Genomic DNA, 17,049 nt, shown 5'->3' on the forward strand with positions numbered 1-17,049 from the left:
ACAATATTCCTTCACGAGCCCATTTCAGACAGACCGTAATTCCTGCTTTGTTCCAAAAAACATAAGCCCTATAGAGAACCAATTGAGTAAAAACACACTCAATATAAAGAGTTATAGAGTTATAACATTTTCATTTTTTTTTATAAGGAGCTGTTTTTGTTTTATACAGAATGCTGCTAAGAAAACACCATAGAAGATGGGTAAAGAATAGCTCCATCATTGTTCAATTTAAAGAAAAGAAACATACTTTGTTTGTTTTAATAAATAAAACATTTTTTAAAAATCATGGAAATTTATCTGCCAATTTTTTCTTTTTGCTGTATCTAAAACGTACCGAACCGAACCGAACCATGACACCAGTGTATTGTATCGAACCGAACTGTGAATTTTGTGAACCGTTACACCCCTAATATATATATTAGGGGTGTAACAATACGCGTATTCGTATTGAACCGTTCGGTACAAGGCTTTCGGTTCGGTACGCGGTACGCATTATGTACCGAATGGTTCGTTGGACTAATTAATTATATTTGGAAAATAAAAAAAGTGTGTGAAATATAATGTTATGCGCTCAACAAGGTAGCCCAATAACCCAAACGACGTAACAGGCAACGCCCCTGACACCCCCGAAGAAAAAAAAACACCAACTTGTATGTTTATGTTAGGTTACTCGGTCAGGCACTCGTTCACTCAGTAATACGCGCTGAAGGCTTGTTGCAAAATCGCTAATGCATTTAACAGACCAGAAATAGAAGATCCTCCAATAACCAACAGGTCTGGTGTTTGGGTGCACTTTGGATTCCCTGTAAGCTATAATGGTGATGGCAAGAGAGTGGTGGATAAAAAACAACAACGGTGTGTCGCATCTGCTACATGACAATAGGGTAAACCAGCGGGAATACTTCAAACATGTCAACTCATTTACGCCGACATCACCCTAGTGTGTCAGTATCTGGAACAAGACGAAAAAAAGGAGAAACATACACACAACAAACTATCCCCGCAGCATTTAGACAGACATTTCCAACGGATTCAAACATAGCAAAAGACATCACCGCGGCGATTGGTAGGCTACATTTACGTTATAGCCACGGATATGAGACCTTACTCTGTAGTAGAAAACGCAGGTTATAAGAACATGTTTAATGTAATTGAGCCCCGTTACAATATTCCTTCACGAGCCCATTTCAACCAGACCGTAATTCCTGCTTTGTTCCAAAAAACATAAGCCCTATAGAGAACCAATTGAGTAAAAACACACTCAATATAAAGAGTTATAGAGTTCCATATAAAAAGTTACATCTTATTTGTTCATAACTACTACAACAATATAACATTTAAAAATTTTTTATAAGGAGCTGTTTTTGTTTTATACAGTATGCTGCTAAGAAAACACCATAGAAGATGTGTAAAGAATAGCTCCACCATTGTTCAATATAAAAAAAAAATCATACTTTGTTAGTTTTAATAAATAAAAACGTTTTTAAAAAATCAAGGAAATTTATCTGCCATTTTTTTCTTTTTGCTGTATCTAAAACGTACCGAACCGTACCGAACCGTAACACCAGTGTATCGTATCGAACCGAACCATGAATTTTGTGAACCGTTACACCCCTAATAAATAAATAAATAAATATATATATATATATATATATATATATATATATATAGTTGTGAAGAAAACGGTAGTTTGCAAAGGAACAAAGACTAATTTAAGTCAACAACAAAACAATTAGGATCCATTTAAATGAGATGCAAAATGTTGCCTGCTTTTCAATAAATGTGTTTTTGGCAGAATCAATAAAAAATAATTTTTAATAATAATAAAATGCATAACAAAATAACGTTATGTACAGTTGATATTATCTGAACTAAAATTGACAATCTACTTTTTGTATACTGATGAGTTTGTCTGTATTGTAAAAGTGGAATCTGATTTCAGATCAGCACATTTTCTTCTCATGCATTTAGTTTCTTAAAGTTGAGTCCAGATGTTGGCCGTAGCTTGACTCGGGACGGTGTTTATTCCAGAATCCAGACACCTATGAATGTCGAATCTGTTCCTGAACGAAGGCAGAATGGTAACCTGTTTTCATTTGTTAGTGAATAAGCAGGATTTGGGGATAATTGAAGACGCTGGGTGTGATTGGTGTGCATGTGTGCCAGGTCTGCAAGGGCATGGAGCAAAGTTTAATACAAGGTTTGGCACAGAAACACCTTGACAAGTGCCAAGCGTATGAACGTGACGCCGGAGCAGAGAGACCGGCCCTCATCCACTGCTCCTGAACTCCTGAACAGAAATGTACCAATTTGGATAGGTTTTCTTTCCCTTTTGTCTTCTTGGGTTAATAAGTGCATGTTTCTGAATTAAACTAATATACAAATCATTGTTGTAAGTCTTTCTACAGCAGTGTCAATAATTCAAAACTTGTAGCAATGTTTACCTAATTGAGAAAGACTAGAAGAGTACATGCATTTTTAATTTCATTTTTAATATATTTATGCGATTTTTTTTTTTTATAATTAATTTTGGAAGGATTATTTGTGATTTTTTTTATTCATGCAAAAAAAAAAACTCATGTAAAAAATTCATGTAAAAAAACTCATAATAAGACAAGAAGCATCTGTTTAATTGACATGCAAACTGTTTGTTGATTGGTTTGTTGCTTTTTCCAATAAAATGTTGTAATCGTTCCCAGAATTTAAGGATTGTTGGTGATGTGTTGTAAGAAAAGAAAACTTAAACTCAAATTTATACATAAAAATTTATCAAAAATAGTAGTTCAAAGACCCAATCAAAAAAAAAAAAAAGTGAAGTGACATTCAGCCAAGTATGGTGACCCATACTCAGAATTTGTGCTCTGCATTTAACCCATCCAAGGTGCACACACACAGAGCAGTGAACACACACACACACTGTGAGCACACACCCGGAGCAGTGGGCAGCCATTTATGCTGCGGCGCCCGGGGAGCAGTTGGGGGTTCGATGCCTTGCTCAAGGGCACCTAAGTCGTGGTATTGAGGGTGGAGAGAGAACTGTACATGCACTCCCCCCACCCACAATTCCTGCCGGCCCGGGACTCGAACTCACAACCTTTCGATTGGGAGTCTGACTCTCTAACCACTCTAACCACTAGGCCACGACTTCCCCTCAAAATAACTTAATGAAAAGTCAAAATTAAAAATAAACTGAAATTAGAAATCAAAAGGCATGAAATTAAAATAGATAAAATTGCACACATGTCAGATAAGTTTATTATGACTGAGAAATGTTTTAATAACTTGATATAATTTATAACAATATAACAACCTGTCGGAATCAACAAACTGATTCAAAACAATTGATTCAACATTTAGTTTGCGTCAAAAATGCTAATATAAATGCTCATGTATTCCATGTTTCTTATATATATATATATATATATATATATATATATATATATATATATATATATATATATATATATATATATATATATATATATATATTTTATTAAAATGTATGTAAATGTTGCTGTCTATTGCTATATTGTTGCATATTAGAGGTCGACCGATAGTGGATTTTGCCGATACCGATAGCTATGTTGGACCGCACTGGCCGATACCGATTAATTAACCGATAGTTTTTCAAATGGATACTGAACAATAGAGCTGAAACAACTAATCGATTTAATCGATTAAAATTAATTATTAAAATAGTTGTCAACTAATTTAGTCATTGATTAGTTGCTAAACAACTTTTATTTGCCGTAAGCAGCTCATTTTGTGCATATTTTAAATCTGCAAAGACCAAAGTGTGGCAGTAATGAGCCACTGCAGGTTTTATTCAGCCAGTACAGCAGGAGAAGTAGCGAATAGCCAATAGCTGGCCTCGTTTTATGTCACGTGCTTCCCATCTGCGTCTGCAGCATTCAGCGAGATGGTGGAGACAGACGGCAGTGGAGTAAGCTTGAGAAAGAAAAAGAAAAAAAGCGGAAAAAATGTGGGAGTACTTTACTTTGAGCCTTCAAAAAAAGAAGAGTAACCTGTAAACTCTGCACTACTGAACTAACTGTTTAAGACTTTTATTTGTGCAGATTCTACAGTACAATGTTGTTTGGATATGTTTAGTCGTTAAAGCTGATAACATTGCTTTTTAACAGTTAACATTTAAAGATTTACAAACATGTTCTGTGATCAGTTTGTCGTTTACCAGGTCATAATTCAGTCTTGCAGCCTAATTATGACTGAATGAGAGAGGTAAATGTGTAAATGTATTTGAAATGCACTTTTTTTCTAAGTATTCACTGCTCTTTTTCACACAGCAGGTTTTTTGTGTGTCATTTTTTTTTCTGGACAACCTTCTGATGGATTTTACTTTAAAATGTGAGTTCCATTCAGGTTTCATGCCACTGGAACTTTATTCAAAGGATTGTTTACAATTTCACAGCATAAGCTATAAAGCTGTTTCCCAGGTATAAGTTATGTGATTAAAGGAAAAAAAATTATAAAATGCAATGTACTGCAAATTTATTCTGTTTTATTCTTATGTTTCGTGAATAAGATTCTTTAATAAGCTTTGTTCGGGATGTTAAACTACTTTAGGAGCCCTAAGGACTGCCATGGTGAAAACATTATTTGAAATCTTGTGAAATTTGCTAGAATATGGGTCAGTGTTTTGATTGCAGAAGAGTTTGACAAAGAATTACTAACACATAATAAAACAAAACTCCAGGTATATTTTTGATGAGGATATGACCATGCAAAATGGTTAAAATCTCTAAAAGTCTATGTTGAATGATAAAGACCCTTTGTTAATAATTTAATTGGAAAAAAATGGGCAAAACTAAAATATATAATTGCATAAAGATTAATCGAAAATAATCGACAGATTAATCGATTATCAAAATAATCGTTAGTTGCAGCCCCACTGAACAAAAACTACAATAGTGCTTTATTTATGTATATTTAATGTATATTTAAAATATGGACAAATATAATGTAATTTAACGGAAAACTATGTGAATGGCGCACTGTGGCAGGGCAGGATTTTCTGTCAGATGCATTTAAATCCGGGCCTAAATTTTCTCGCTCTGTTCAGCGTGCAGCATCACGTGTCTTAACAAATAGCATGCGCTGTCAGTGATTTCAACCACTAGAGCCGCTCTCACACTGTATAATGAAAACAGAGCCTTCTCAGCCGTTCCAGCAATGAACACAACCCGGAAAACTATCGGCATGGATTTTTGCCAATAACCGATTGTTCCAGCAATCAACTATCGGTGCCGATTAATCGGCAAAACCGATACATCGGTCGACCTCTATTGCATATAAGTTAACGATATTAATTGTATTTAATATATTTAGAGATGTAGTGAAAAATCAATCTGTATATATCAAAAAGCTAAAATAAGATATAATATTCATATTAATTTTATATATATTAATGATATATATATATATTTTATGATATATAAAATATATCAATAAAATAAATTTGTATAAATAAAAATAGTATAAAATAAATATAACAATATTAATATTTCACTTTAAGTAAAAGGGCTTTATTAATGTATTAATTGTGATTTATTAATGCATTTTATTATTATTTATTGCACGTGTTGTCTTGTAATGCTGTGTGATCAGCAGTGCTAAGATAACTGGTTTCTGTGAGCCGTGTTTGGTCATGTTTTGGTGGGTGTAGTGACTTGTTTACTCCTGGGACTGGTAGTGTTAACACTAAATAGTAGTTTGTCAAGGGGCGGTTAATTTTAGCATCGCTTGGAGATCTGCTTATACTCCTGAGCTTTATTACCACAGTCGTCTCAGCCAAAGGAAACTTCTGTTTGAGGCACGTTAAGAGTGTTTACATGTGTTTAATAAACCGATTACACTTATTAAACTGACTGCATATATAAACATCCCGAACTGTGAGTTTCTCTGTTTTTCTGATTTCATTTTGCACGCAAAACCTGTAATGTGCTTGTTCACTGGGACTCATTTATAAACCATGAGCTGAATGTATTTCTGTGTTAACTCTTCTCTGCCTTAAATGCTTCACACATGTGTTTTGGGAGCGGAAGCTTTGTTTTGGCCACAGATCTCATTGTTAGGTTCATGTTGATGCTTCTTCGATCTATAAAGATTGTGTCTCTCAAGTTGCATGATCACTTTCTCTCTCTCTGTCTCAGGTGCACGTTTCGGTTCCCCAGTACAAACATCAAGATCACATTCACTGCGCTGGCGAGCGTCAAGCGTGAGAAGCAGGAACCGGAGTCTCCAGTGAAAGCGGTTCAGCCACAGATCTCCCCTTTAACCATCAACATCCCCGATAACATCGCTCACCTCATGAGTCCTCTGCCCTCGCCCACCGGCACCATCAGGTACAAACACAGCATTATCAGCACACACACAGCAACCCGCCAACTTTATATCATAACCAACACACTCCTTTAGATGCAAACACATTATAACCAACACACACCATTAGGTTGATGGACCAAGCAATTTGTGAAAAATGTACAATATTTTTCTTATTATTTTGTTGGTGATGAAGATTGCCGGATTAAATTTTTTATGTGCATTTTATTTGGCCAAGTTTCATTCCTTCTTGCACATGCAAACAAAAATTACCACTGTTCACAATCGACTAGCGATTAAGAATGGGAGTTTGCATTGGAACAAAGACTAAATAAAAATAAATCTCCCATTTAGGTTAGATGCATCTGTTTAATTGGCATGCAACAGCTTGATTTGTTGCCATTGGCAGAACAGAAGTATCGTTGCCTTGTAAGGACTGGAAACTGCAATTAATACATTAAAAAAAAAAAAAAAAAAGTAATTGTCCAAAAATGCATGTGAATAAAGTTTATCAAGTTTATTAAAAAGCATAAAAGCAATTTCAGTGGATTGATTAAACTTGTCAGATTCAGTGAACTGATTAAAAAAAATATATATTAAACAATTAATTTGCATCAAAGATGCTCATGAAAGTCTGTTTATTTTGTTATATTTATTAAAATATAAATAATTGATGTAGAGGTAAATTGTTGCATATAAATGAAATTATTAAATGTAATTATAAATCTATGTATATAAACGTTTTAGTTAGAGGGATACTCTTTATGGATAAGAGATAAAATTGTTGTCATTAATCACTTACCCCCATGTCGTTCCAAATCCGTAAGAGCTTCATTCATCTTTGTAACACAATTTAAGATATTTTGGATGAAAACCGGGAGGCTTGTGACTGTCCCATAGACTGCCAAGTAAGTTACACTGTCAAGGTCCAGAGAAAGTATGAAAAGCATCATCAGAATAGTCCATCTGCCATCAGTGGTTCCACTGTAACATTGATATAGCGATGATGATACTTTTGTACGCGAAAATAAAACAAAAATAATGATTCAACAATTTGTCTCCTCTGTGTCTCTCCGCATCAGCACAGCAGCACCATTTTGGAGAATATGAGCTGAACTCAAGCATCTTATTATTCTTAGTATCTTATTCTGGACCTTGACAGTGTAACTTACTTGCAGTCTATGGGACACACTCAAGCCTACCGGTTTTCATCCAAAATATCTTAAATAGTGTTCCAAAGATGAATGAAGCTTTTACGGGTTTGGAACAACATGGTGGTCAGTGATTAATGACAACAAGTTTCATTTTGGGGAGGAGTATCCCTTTAATGAAACAACACGGATATATGAATGATATGAAATCTTTTCTGTATTGGAAAAGATTTCAAGAGAAACGGTGATGTTCTTGTTGAGTTGGTGGTGTTGTGTGTTTGCGTCTGCAGCTGTGTCCTTTATGGGCCACTTTCGATTTGATTGGTTTAATTGAGTTTGGCTGGCACACAAATGAGGCAGTTTCCTGTTCTGCATAGAAAATTAAACTTCCTCCTTCCCCGCGGTCCATCTGTTTCCACCGCTCGGTTTCAGATGATGGTTTTGGAGTGTAATGCATTTCTCTGTGTTTCTCCATCAGTGCTGCTAACTCGTGTCCATCCAGTCCGCGTGGTGCGGGATCGTCCGGCTACAGGCTGGGCAGGATCGTGCCTGACCTGCAGCTCATGAATGAGAACGACAAGGAGGCGTCAGGAGGGGACAGCCCAAAGGTGACTGACACGTCCTGCACTGATAAACCTCACACTAGCAGACGTGTGATGACCAGAGAGGTCAGAAGATGGCTAATGTTTCTGAAGGAAGTCTCTTATTGATCACCAGCGCTTCTTTATTTGATCAAAAATACTGTCAAAACAATACAATTGTGAAACATTAATGCAGTTGAAAATAAACGTTTTCTGTTTGAAAATATTTTCAAATGTAATTTATTGCTGTGATCAAAGTTGAATTTTCAGCATCATTACTCCAGTCCTCAGTGTCACATGTAGGGCCCTTTGCTTTCTGTGATGCAGAAAACGCGGACGGAATCACGGAATCCAGTCATAAAAACGGAACTTACAGTTTAACGCGGAATGTCACAGAATTTGTCCAATTTTGAATCAATTAATCAAAAGTAGGTCATTGCACTTACATCAAATTGCGATATGGACTAATATCTGTAAATATTAAGCCGGAAAAGTCTATTTAAATATGAATCCTGCATGTTCTGCGTGTCTGTGTTAATGAATGACTCCGTTTATTACACACACGGAAGCGTGCGTGATTTCTGCTTCTGTCGTCTCACTAAATGAGGACGTAAACACATGAATAACATCTCCAGAACTGCACTGAGAGTCACTTCATGAGCATCTCACCGTTTGATTTGAGTAAAACTAGTGTCACATCACATAGAACTGTAAAGGTATTCACGGCACCCTTTCAAAATAAAAGTTTGGTTTAATTTAAAGACAAGTATTTGCCAGAAATCTATTAGGCTATTATTGTTCAGCAGAATGTACACAGCCTACTACTACTACTAAAATGAAACAAACATGATTTTTTAAGGAATAATCACACCATGTCTTCCATGTTTTATTTTTAATAGTAAACCCCCTTTGTTTACCAAAAAAAAAGTTTGCTTAATACTCAGTAATTAAAATAAAAATGTAATGAGTGTTTTATGCCTTCATTTGATAACCAGAAAAATGTAAATACACAACAGAATTTGAAACAGAAAAAAAAAAACATTTCATAAGGCTATTTTAAGAAAATATTTGAATAAATTAAGTTGTTTTTATGCATTTAAATAATTAGATATACTAAAAACAGAATTAGGTAACAATAAAAAATATGGTGAAGAAAAACTAAAACATTTCATAGGGCCCTAAACATGTAATGTTTGTTAAACTTTTAATAAATTGTTGTGAAAATGTATGTGTTATGATTTTAATTAATTAGACATGCTTTTTTATTAATACAATTAAATGTAACCATTAAAAAAGGAGTTGAGAAAAATGTAAACAGAAAAAAAAATGGAATCCAGAAAAATTAAAATGGAAAAAAAGGAATTTTGGGAAAAAATAAAACTGATTTCATAGGGCCCTACACATGATCCTTCAGAAATCATTCTGATATGCTTCAATATTTTTGTGGAAACTGTGATTCTTTTGAACATTCATCAAAGAATCTTAAAAAAATAAAATGTATCTCAGTTTCCACAAAATTATGAAGCAGCACAACTGATAATAATCAGAAATGTTTAATATCAGACTGATTTCTGAAGGATCATGTGACATTTAAGACTGCAGTAATGATGCTGAAAATTCAGCTTTGATCACAGGAATAAATTATTTTGAATATATATTCACACAGTACACTTTCTTTTAATTAGTAAGAATATTTCACATTTTACTGTTGAACAGAAGAGATTCTTTCCTCCAGAAATCTTACTTATTCAATATTTTTGTCAAGTAGTGTACAGCACTGTCTGTGGATTCTGATTCAATCTGAGTTAGTTGATCTGAAAGCTGAAATCTTCTGTTTCTCTAGGATGACTCCAAGCCCCCGTACTCGTACGCTCAGTTGATCGTTCAGGCCATCACGCTGGCGCAGGACAAGCAGCTAACACTAAACGGCATCTACACACACATCACCAAGAACTACCCGTACTACAGGACGGCAGACAAGGGCTGGCAGGTCAGAGCTGCACCCAGTTACAGTCTGTCATCAGTCTCGGGGAGATCTGGAAAACATCACGCTGTTTTGGCGCTCTATGAGCAGTGTGCTTTTAATTTGATTGCATTTTTAAGAAAAGTTTAGTTGTCCGATTCCTATTTTTTCCCTCAGAATTGTGGGGAAAATGCAATCTCTATTTAAAAACATAAAAAAACAAAACTCAACTCATTTTGTAGGCATGCAAGAAAATGTCCTGCATGCTCTGCTTTTTATGAAAATATTGCAATAATTCTAAAATATTTATTTTGAAATATTAATATTTTTGTTATTTTTAAGTATAGATTTACATTGCATTTTTAGAAATTTTGTAGTTTTGTCTTTTTATTTATAAAAGGCATATTTTTTGGGTATATAACCTAAAACTGTTTATATATATATATATATGTGTGTGTGTGTGTGTGTGTGTGTGTGTGTGTATGTATGTGTACATATATATGTGTATATATATATATATATATATATATATATATGTATGTATGTATGTATAGCATCAGTATTATCTAGATTGGGCTGATTAAGAATGATATTAAATATAAAATGTTAGACTTATTAATTTTCTATGTTTTCTTTAATTTTATTTATTTATTATTTCATTGCTTTGTTATGTTTAAAATGAAGAATAACACAAAATAACGTCTGATGACCGTGTCTGTCTGAATCTGTGCTTCAGACGGCTGAAGATGTCAGTTGGCAGTATGAATGCATCTCTCTCTTTCAGAACTCGATTCGCCATAACCTGTCGCTGAACCGTTACTTCCTCAAAGTCCCGCGCTCACAGGAAGAGCCGGGCAAGGGCTCCTTCTGGAGGATAGACCCGTCATCTGAGAGCAAACTGGTGGAGCAGGCATTCAGGAAACGCCGGCCGCGGGGCGTCCCGTGCTTCAGGACCCCGCTGGGACCCCTCTCATCCAGGTCAGGCCCGTGACACTCACCTTTATAACCTACGATTCTTCTTATCAATGTGGAAAACGGTTGCGCTGCTTAATAGTTCTGTGGAAACTGGTACTTTTTTTCTTTTCAGGATTGTTTGATGAATAGAAAGTTCAAAAGAACAGTATTTATTTGAAATGGAAATCTTTTTGACAGTATAAATGTCACTTTTGATCAGTTTAATGCTTCTTTGCTGAATAAAACGAAATCTTACTGACCTCAAACTTCTGACCGGTGGTGTATGTGAAGCTCATCCTGATGTGTTGGTCTGTAATAACAGGAGCGCCCCGGCGTCGCCCAACCACTCGGGCGTTCTCTCCGCCCACTCCAGCGCCGCCCAGACCCCCGACAGCCTATCACGAGAAGGCTCACCTGTTCCCATGGAGCCAGAGCCCGCCTCTGCCCCGCCCCCTGCTCCTCCAGCTGCTATCCAACCCAAACTAGCTGTGATTCAAGAGACCCGATTTACCCAGAACACCACAGGTGCTCAGACACTCGCGCCTGTGTTCACCTTTTACTCTCAGAGATTCATGAGCTTTAACATTATTTTTATCATCTATATAATCTATGATGGTCTGATTTAGAAGATAATAGATATATATAATTATAGACTTATAGAACTTTTTTTTTATAATTTCTTATTTTTATTATCAAAATAATTACAGAATATCAGTATCCGTAAGAATCTGTGTGACACTTTCTGTCTGTCTGTCTATCGTCTGTCTGTCTGTCTGTCTATCGTCTGTCTGTCTGTCTGTCTGTCTGTCTGTCTGTCTGACTGTCTATCATCTGTCTGTCTGTCTGTCTGTCTGTCTGTCTGTCTGTCTGCCTGTCTGTCTGACTGACTATCTATCGTCTGTCTGTCTGTCTGTCTGACTGACTATCTATCGTCTGTCTATCGTCTGTCTGTCTATCGTCTGTCTGTCTATCGTCTGTCTGCCTGTCTGTCTATCTATCGTCTGTCTTTCTGTCTGTCTGACTGACTGACTATCTATCGTCTGTCTGTCTGTCTGTCTTCTGTCTGTCTATCGTCTGTCTGTCTGACTATCGTCTGTCTGTCTGTCTGACTATCTATCTATTGTCTGTCTGTCTGACTATCTATTGTCTGTCTGTCTGTCTATCGTCTGTCTATTGTCTGGCTGTCTGTCTGTCTATCGTCTGTCTGTCTGTCTGTCTGTCTGTCTATCATCTGTCTGTCTTTCTGTCTGTCTGTCTGACTATCTATTGTCTGTCTGTCTGTCTATTGTCTGTCTGTCTGTCTGTCTATCGTCTGTCTGTCTGTCTATAATCTGTCTGTCTTTCTGTCTGCCTCTGTCTATCTATCGTCTGTCTGTCTGACTATCTATCGTCTGTCTGTCTGTCTATTGTCTGTCTGCCTGTCTATCGTCTGTCTGTCTGTCTGTCTATCGTCTGTCTGTCTGTCTGCCTCTGTCTATCGTCTGTCTGTCTGTCTGACTATCTATCGTCTGTCTGTCTATCGTCTGTCTGTCTATCTGTCTGTCTATCTATCGTCTGTCTGCCTGTCTATCGTCTGCCTGTCTGTCTGTCTGTCTGTCTGTCTGTCTGTCTGTCTGTCTTTCTGTCTACCTCTGTCTATCGTCTGTCTGTCTGTCTGACTATCCATCTATCGTCTGTCTGTCTGTCTGTCTGTCGTCTTTCTGTCTGTCTATCGTCTGTCTGTCTTTCTGTCTGTCTGTCTGTCTATCGTCTGCCTGTCTGTCTGTCTGTCTGTCTGTCTGTCTGTCTTTCTGTCTACCTCTGTCTATCGTCTGTCTGTCTGTCTGACTATCCATCTATCGTCTGTCTGTCTGTCTGTCTGTCGTCTTTCTGTCTGTCTTTCTGTCTGTCTGTCTATCGTCTGCCTGTCTGTCTGTCTATCTATCAATCTGTCTGTCTGTCTATCTATCTATCTATCTATCTATCTATCTATCTATCTATCTATCTATCTATCTATATCTAACTGTCTGTCTGTCTGTCTTAGTTTACATTAAAATTGGAGACTGCTTATTTTATTTATTTATTTAATTAAATGTGATAAATGTATTTATTTGTGTTTTTGTTGTGGGTCTTAACAAAAACAATTACTCATTATTGGCAAGGTTGTAATATTTTGTAATACTAAGTATATATAAAAAAAATAATACTGAAAGAAAAAAATGTATATTCAGATAAGATAATATATAGCCATGGTAATATTTCTCATTTTAAATTGATGTACCGCATTACTTAAAATTAAAATAAACATTTTTAAAAACATTGATCAAAATTACTAAAACTAAATATATATATATATATATATATATATATATATAATGTATACAGAATATTCTAAATTTAATAAAATCATGATAAAATCGTAATAGGATCTCTGTGATACTGTAATAAGACTGTTCACCGCTGTCTGTGCATCAGTTAGTTCAGAAGTGTGTATTTGTCTTCTCTCTTAGCGTCTCCCATCACCTCTCAGCCTGTTCTGATCGCGGTCCAGCGGTCGTTAGCTCAGACGATCAAACCCGTCACGTACGCTGTGGCCGCCCCCATCACGTCCCCCACGTCTGCGCAGACGCTGATGCAGACGCTGCACGTGGTGCATCAGATCCCCGCGGTGGCCGTCAGTGCCGTCGGTGGAGCAAACCTGCAGCCCGCCGTCAAAGCAGAAGCGCTGGAGAACGGAGACGAGGTCAAAGGTGAGAGCTTCGGTCGAGAAGCTTGACCTGGTTTGGGTTTCTACAGATACTGTTAGTAGCAAAATGTGTCTTTGTCTGTCTTCAGTGAAGGTAGAGTCGGTTCCCGCCATCAATCACGGCTCGATAGGCTCAGCCAATAGGATCATTCAAAACAGCACTGCAGCCACGCCCCTCCAGACGGTTACCATAGTGCAGCAAGCCCCACTGGGTCAGCACCAGCTGCCAATCAAAACCATCACCCAGAACGGCACTCATATGGTGCCCATCACCACGGCCATACAGAGCCAGGCTAACACAGGTATCAGATCGCAGGAAACATCAGTCATATCACGCCATAGAAAAATGAAGTTAAATACCAATTCTCTTTTCTTTTTTATTAATTAAAATTTTTTGGTAACAACTCAAGATGTTTGTTAACTCTGAAAGTCATGTGAATTTCAATGTAGAAAATGACATTTTTATATTATATTTCTATATTTGCTTTACATTTCTATAGGGAATATACATTTTTGTTCACTTTTTCTCTAGCTCAGTCTGTCTCAAAATAAAAGCTCAAGACTTTAACTCTTGAAAGTGAGGAAATTATAATAGTGAAAGTACAATAATTATGACTTAAAATAATGCATATATTTATTATATATTTATGTATATAATATATTTATTATATATTATATTATATTCATTAACCCTTTGAAGTAATGCAAAAGTTAGCTCTAATGAGCTCTCTCAAAAGTGAAGAAAATACATAGGAAATGTAGTTTTGCAACAGTAAAATAATTAATTTTCTAAAACATAAATATTTTTACAAGTCTGAAGCAAAAAAATAAAAATTCTAATGTCAAAAAAAAAAATCAAGGATTAAGTTCTTAAAAATTGAAGTCACAATTCTTGTAATTGTACTACTGTGAAGTAAAATTATTACGTTATGAAATTTATGTATAATTTTTTATTTCTTTTTCTTTTTTACAATCGCTGTAACTTATTGAAGTGAAGAAAATGTGACTTCTAATGTTAATGTTTAAACTCTTGAACGTATCGCCTTGGAACTCATGTTTTTATTTACAGTGCTGTTGTTTCACAGTAGTGGTATTAGTAGTGAGATATTTATGTCTTAGAAATATGAATAATAATCCTGTGTATTAATAATAACGTCAGGCAGAGAATGGTGATGTGAAAGCTCTCTCTGTTCGTCTCCAGTGTCGAGTCCGTTACACATGTTGGCCGCTCACGCCTCGGCATCCGCCTCGCTCCCCACCAAGAGACAGAACGGAGAGAACGGGAGCGAGCCGCCGGAGAGCAAGCGAATGAGAACCCAGGACGAGGAACACCACGTCACCTCCGACCCGAACACAAACTCCACCAACCAGCAGCACAACTAGTCAGCCACCTCTTCCCCTCCCCTTCCTCCTTCTCTAGTCTCCTCTTTTCTCATCCCGGTTTCTCCTCCGTCCAGCAGCTCATGGTGCCAAAACTCAAGGCCTGGACAATAACTCTTTGAACCGAAGCAAAAAACATCAAAAAAAGAACCAAATGCATAAAATGCGATCCGTTACTGTCTGTTTCTGTAGCAAACCTTCTGCCTGTTTTCCGTTGTATCTCTCGAATGCCTGATTGAACAAAAACTCACACCAGAGCAACTGCCATCTGGCCCAATACTGGGCATTTTATTACAGACCCTGGAGGCGTTCGATCGGCATGGATTCCGTTCCTTGGGAGTCATGGGGGTTTTTAGGGAAAAATGTGGGCTTTGTGATGTGCGATGCCCTCCAGATGTGCAGATGTTGATCCCATCGAAGGATTCTATAACCTCTGGAACTCGTGTGTTGCTCACAGCACACTTGGGAATTCCAGAACTCCCACTTGCGGAATCCCGATTTTATTTTATTTATGTATTTGTGTGTTTTTGCCGCTGACGGCGGAACACGGGCTCCGATCCAACATTCCAAAGTTTGGCAGCCCACCTCAGAAGGTGGAAAGCCAAGAGGATGACCTGGAATGCAGTTACACACCATGAACCACAAATAGGTTGTTGTCTTTTTTTTAAAGTAGCGCATACTAGGGCTGAACGTGGAGCCAAAGGGATCAAAATATTCCGAAACACATCAGATATTCCTGAACTCTCGGCAGCTAGCCTGACAGCATCCCCCAGCCATCGTAGTGGATAATATGCAGTATTTTGTTGTTCATACGTGGAGCATAGGATCTGGGCGAGTTTTCAGTTATAGAGACGTAATAATAACAATATATATATGAGCAGAAGTGGACATCCTGGACTGTGTGTGTTTTCTGTTTTGTGAAACCAAGCGTAGTTTCTTTTCTAAGATGGATAAAAATGTATCAGTGGAGTATTTCCTTCACGTGTTTTCCCTTTTCTGTTTGTTTTTAAATCTGAGCAAAACCGTCTTTGTTACACCGACATATTTTCATCCAGGTGCTGGAGTGGACGTGTCACTTCCATGTGCAGTCGAACTGTTTTCATCCAGCATGCATGTAACAGTCCAGACACATGTACCTGAGCCGGCGATTTAAACATCTCATTCAGAAAAGGAAGAGAGCAGAAAACATGATGTAAGAAACTGCTTTGAATCAGACCGGGTCTGCACTTGATTAGACTGTTGTTTTTGTTTACTTTTCCCCTGTTTCTTTCCGTTTCGTTCCCTTTTTCTTTATAGGCTGTATTGGTGTGGGCTTAATGATTTGAGGGAGTCTGACGGATTATATATGTTTCAGACAAAAGCAAAAAAAATATATGATTGATGTTTGTTCTGCTTCAGTGGGTTTTTTTTTTTTTTTATAAATTAATTTAAACCTTATTCTTTTGATGTTCTTGTCTTTTCTTCAATTAAATACATATAATAACTAGATAGAAAAATAATATTTAGATATTTATTAACATTGTCATTGAAAGAAGTCTCGTATGCTCACAAATGCTGAATTTATGTGATTAAAAATACAGCAAAAAAAGGTAATATTATGTCCATTTAAAATAACTGTTTTCAATTTGAATATGTTTTGAAATATAATTTATTCTTGTAATCAAAGCTGTGTTTTCAGCATCATCACTCCACTCTTCAGCGTCACATGATCCTTCAGGAATCACTCTAATATACTGATTTGCTAATTAAAAAAAATAAATTCTAAATATGGTCAATGTTGAAAACAGTTTTGTTGCTTAATATTGGGCAGATTTATTTTCTTTTAAGTGAAGTTCAAATAAAAGGTTTCTAAATGGAGAGTAAAAGGTTTTTTAGAGCTGTTATACGTCACACAGGGTGTGTTCAGATTTGGGTAAATAATGCCAAAATATGGTAAGATGGATGAGTGTTTAAACC

At 36.5% G+C, this 17,049-nt stretch overlaps 1 protein-coding gene across 2 annotated transcripts in view; it reads left to right on the top strand.

Annotated features, from left to right (window-relative positions):
• The window catches only part of LOC132149609 (forkhead box protein K2-like), a 28,734-nt gene extending 12,480 nt beyond the window's left edge, over positions 1-16,254 (top strand). Inside the window, exons 2-9 of one of the 2 annotated variants that reach the window (XM_059558992.1) lie at positions 6,171-6,362; positions 7,969-8,098; positions 9,915-10,061; positions 10,771-11,012; positions 11,311-11,513; positions 13,478-13,717; positions 13,803-14,015; positions 14,915-16,254. In XM_059558992.1, coding sequence (XP_059414975.1) covers positions 6,171-6,362; positions 7,969-8,098; positions 9,915-10,061; positions 10,771-11,012; positions 11,311-11,513; positions 13,478-13,717; positions 13,803-14,015; positions 14,915-15,096 — 1,549 coding nt within the window. In that variant the 3' untranslated portion in view covers positions 15,097-16,254. The remainder of the gene's footprint in view (positions 1-6,170; positions 6,363-7,968; positions 8,099-9,914; positions 10,062-10,770; positions 11,013-11,310; positions 11,514-13,477; positions 13,718-13,802; positions 14,016-14,914) is intronic. The other variant, XM_059558993.1, reaches the window with a different exon arrangement.
• Positions 16,255-17,049: the final 795 nt, after the last annotated feature.

This window comes from Carassius carassius, chromosome 9 (genome assembly GCF_963082965.1).
Source record: "Carassius carassius chromosome 9, fCarCar2.1, whole genome shotgun sequence".
NCBI lineage: Eukaryota > Metazoa > Chordata > Actinopteri > Cypriniformes > Cyprinidae > Carassius > Carassius carassius.